This window comes from Nuphar pumila, chromosome 2 (assembly GCF_984573655.1).
Source record: "Nuphar pumila chromosome 2, dmNupPumi1.hap1.1, whole genome shotgun sequence".
Classification (NCBI taxonomy): Eukaryota; Viridiplantae; Streptophyta; class Magnoliopsida; order Nymphaeales; family Nymphaeaceae; genus Nuphar; species Nuphar pumila.
Window position 1 is genome coordinate 108,596,537 of NC_143250.1, and position 2,474 is coordinate 108,599,010.

At 50.1% G+C, this 2,474-nt stretch overlaps 1 protein-coding gene across 1 annotated transcript; it reads left to right on the forward strand.

The window, feature by feature from the left end:
- Positions 1-419: 419 nt before the first annotated feature.
- On the forward strand, positions 420-1,712 carry LOC149846652 (uncharacterized). Its single transcript, XM_089991992.1, has one exon. The coding sequence runs from the start codon at positions 420-422 to the stop codon at positions 1,710-1,712; it is 1,293 nt and encodes a 430-aa protein (XP_089848118.1).
- The last annotated feature ends 762 nt before the right edge of the window (positions 1,713-2,474 follow it).

A 2,474-nucleotide genomic window follows, 5' to 3' on the forward strand; every position in this document is an offset into this window, starting at 1 on the left:
GTAGTAGCTCAGCGTCTTCATCTATCGCTCTCTCAGTTGCAATTACACAACATCTCTGTCATGATGGAGGAGTCGTTCGCTGCTATCTTCGAGGATTTGCCGTTGGTGGACGTTGGTGCTTCTGATCCTCCTTCAGTCTCCGCGCTGTCCTCGTCGACGATCGGAGAGAGCTCTCGGTCGGGGCGAGAGGGCACCTCACTTAGGGGTAGGCGACGGTCTTCGAAGGTCTCTGCATCTCAGGTTGGGGTATCTCCAAGGCGTTCGGCGCGGATCCGCTCTCCGCGGGGATTTCCTGATTTCTTGACATGAAGATTCTATGCTGGAATATCAGGGGCTTGAATTGCCCCCAAAAACGCATGTTCCTTGCTAGTTGGATCCGACAGGAAAACCCTGATCTTGTCGCTATTTGTGAAACCAAGATGGCAGAGGTTTGTCGCTCAGTAGTATCTGAGATCTGGCGTGACGCAGTTTCTTTCTTCAAGCCATCGTTGCTATTTGCAGGTGGTATCCTTGTCCTTGGGAGGCCGTCCCTTGGAGTCTACCAGCTGGATGAAGGCACGTTTTCTCTATCCGTCGCCATTCCCCTTCCAGCTAAGCCGATGCCAGCAGTGGTCACCATGGTGTACGGTCCGCACCGCCCGAGCCGTCGAGAGGAGTTTTGGGAGGACCTGAATAGGATCCTTCTGTCTTTCGGGGACCAGCACCTCATCATGGGTGATTTCAACTGTCTGTTGTCCTCCTCCGACTCGAGTAATCCCATCTCCTGCTCGGCTTCTATGCTTGGGTTCCAAAGTTTCATTCAATCGAACCAACTGTATTCTGTTCCGCATCATGGTGAAGCTTTCTCTTGGTCCAATCGTCGCGCTCGCCCATACTACCGCTTGCTTGACCGTGTTCTCGTCTCTCCTGTTCTGCTGGCCTCGCTACATGACCTCTCTTGTTGTCTTCTCCCTCCATCTGTCTCTGACCATAGTCAGTTGGTCATCCGATGGGGGCATGGTTTTTCCCGCCACATCAAATTCAGATTTGAGCAATGGTGGATCACGGAGCCAGATTTTGAGTCTGTAGTCCGTCTATCTTGGTGTGGCTCATGCACCGCAGCTAGGGCGGCTACTCGTTGTGTGTTTAAGTGTCGCCGCTTGGCTCGAGCAATTAAATCATGGCTTATCTCGAGGCATATCAGTAAATTTCAGCATATAGAGGATTGGGAGCGTGAGCTGTCGTCGATCCACCAGTCTCTCTCAGACTCAGCCTCCATGTCGAACTCAGGTATTGCCTGCCTGAATGCTAGATCTGCAGAGCTGACTCTGCTTTTACGGTCGTGGCGCATGAAAGAGGAGATCCGGTGGAGGCAGCGGTCTCGTGCTATTTGGCTTAAAGCGGGTGACGAAAATACTCGCTTTTTTCACTCTGTTGCCTCTCATAGGCATCGTAGGCATGCCATCCCTTCCATATGCATTGAAGGTGTTTACCACTATGGGGATCAGGTTCTACCAGCGGTGAATGATTTCTTCATCAAGCTTTATGCCAGAAACCCCTCGGCTGGTGGGTCGATGGGTACGGACTTCATTCGTTGCTTCGACCATGCGTTATCCAAGTCTTTGCAAGTGCCCTTTTCAGAAGATGAAATATTTGCGGCAGTTACAGCTTTGTCCGGGTGGAAAGCCTCTGGTTTTGATGGTTATTCTGTGGACTTCTATCGCACCTTTTAGACGTGTGTTAAGGGTGATATTCTGAGTATGTTCGCTGAGTTCCACCGCAACAGTCGGTTACCATCTATCTATCATCTGACCATTGTATCTCTTATTCCGAAAGATGCTACGTCGGTGGACATAGCGCGGTACCGTCCTATCTCGGTCTTAGGGGGAATCTATCGGATCATCGCCAAGGTATTGGCTACCAGGATGCGATCTGTCGCTAATCAGATCTTTTCAGATGCTCAATTTGCCTTCATTCCCCATAGACGGCTGCAACATTCATTTATTTTGGCCACAAAGGTGGTTCACTCTATGAAGTCCAGTGGGAGGCCGTTCTTTACTCTTAAACTTGACTTCCACAAAGCGTATGACTCGGTGCACTGGCCTTTTCTCTTTCACATGTTGGAGAACTTTGGATTTGGTCGGCGCTTCTCTAGCTGGGTGCGTGAGTTGGTCACTAATGCACAATCCCAAATTCAGATTAATGGGGCCTGTGGTAAGCAGTTCAAGGTTGGGCGTGGTATTCGGCAAGGATGCCCCTTGTCCCCTCTGCTTTTTAACGTCGTTTCTGAAGGCATTGTAGTCTTGCTCAAGAGGGCTGTGGGGTGTGGTTTTATTAAGCCACTAGGAGTTCAGGAGTTTCAGAGCAATATTCTTACTTACGCAGATGATATGATTGTGTTCGGCGTTGGATCCATCGAACAGATGTTAAGAGTCAGGCTCATCATCCTCTTCTTCCTATCGATGTCGGGCCTCTCGCTAAACAATGATAAGTGT

Coding starts and splice junctions, on each gene's coding strand:
- LOC149846652 (XM_089991992.1), top strand. CDS start 420: ATGGCAGAGGTTTGTCGCTCAGTAGTATCTGAGATCTGGCGTGACGCA.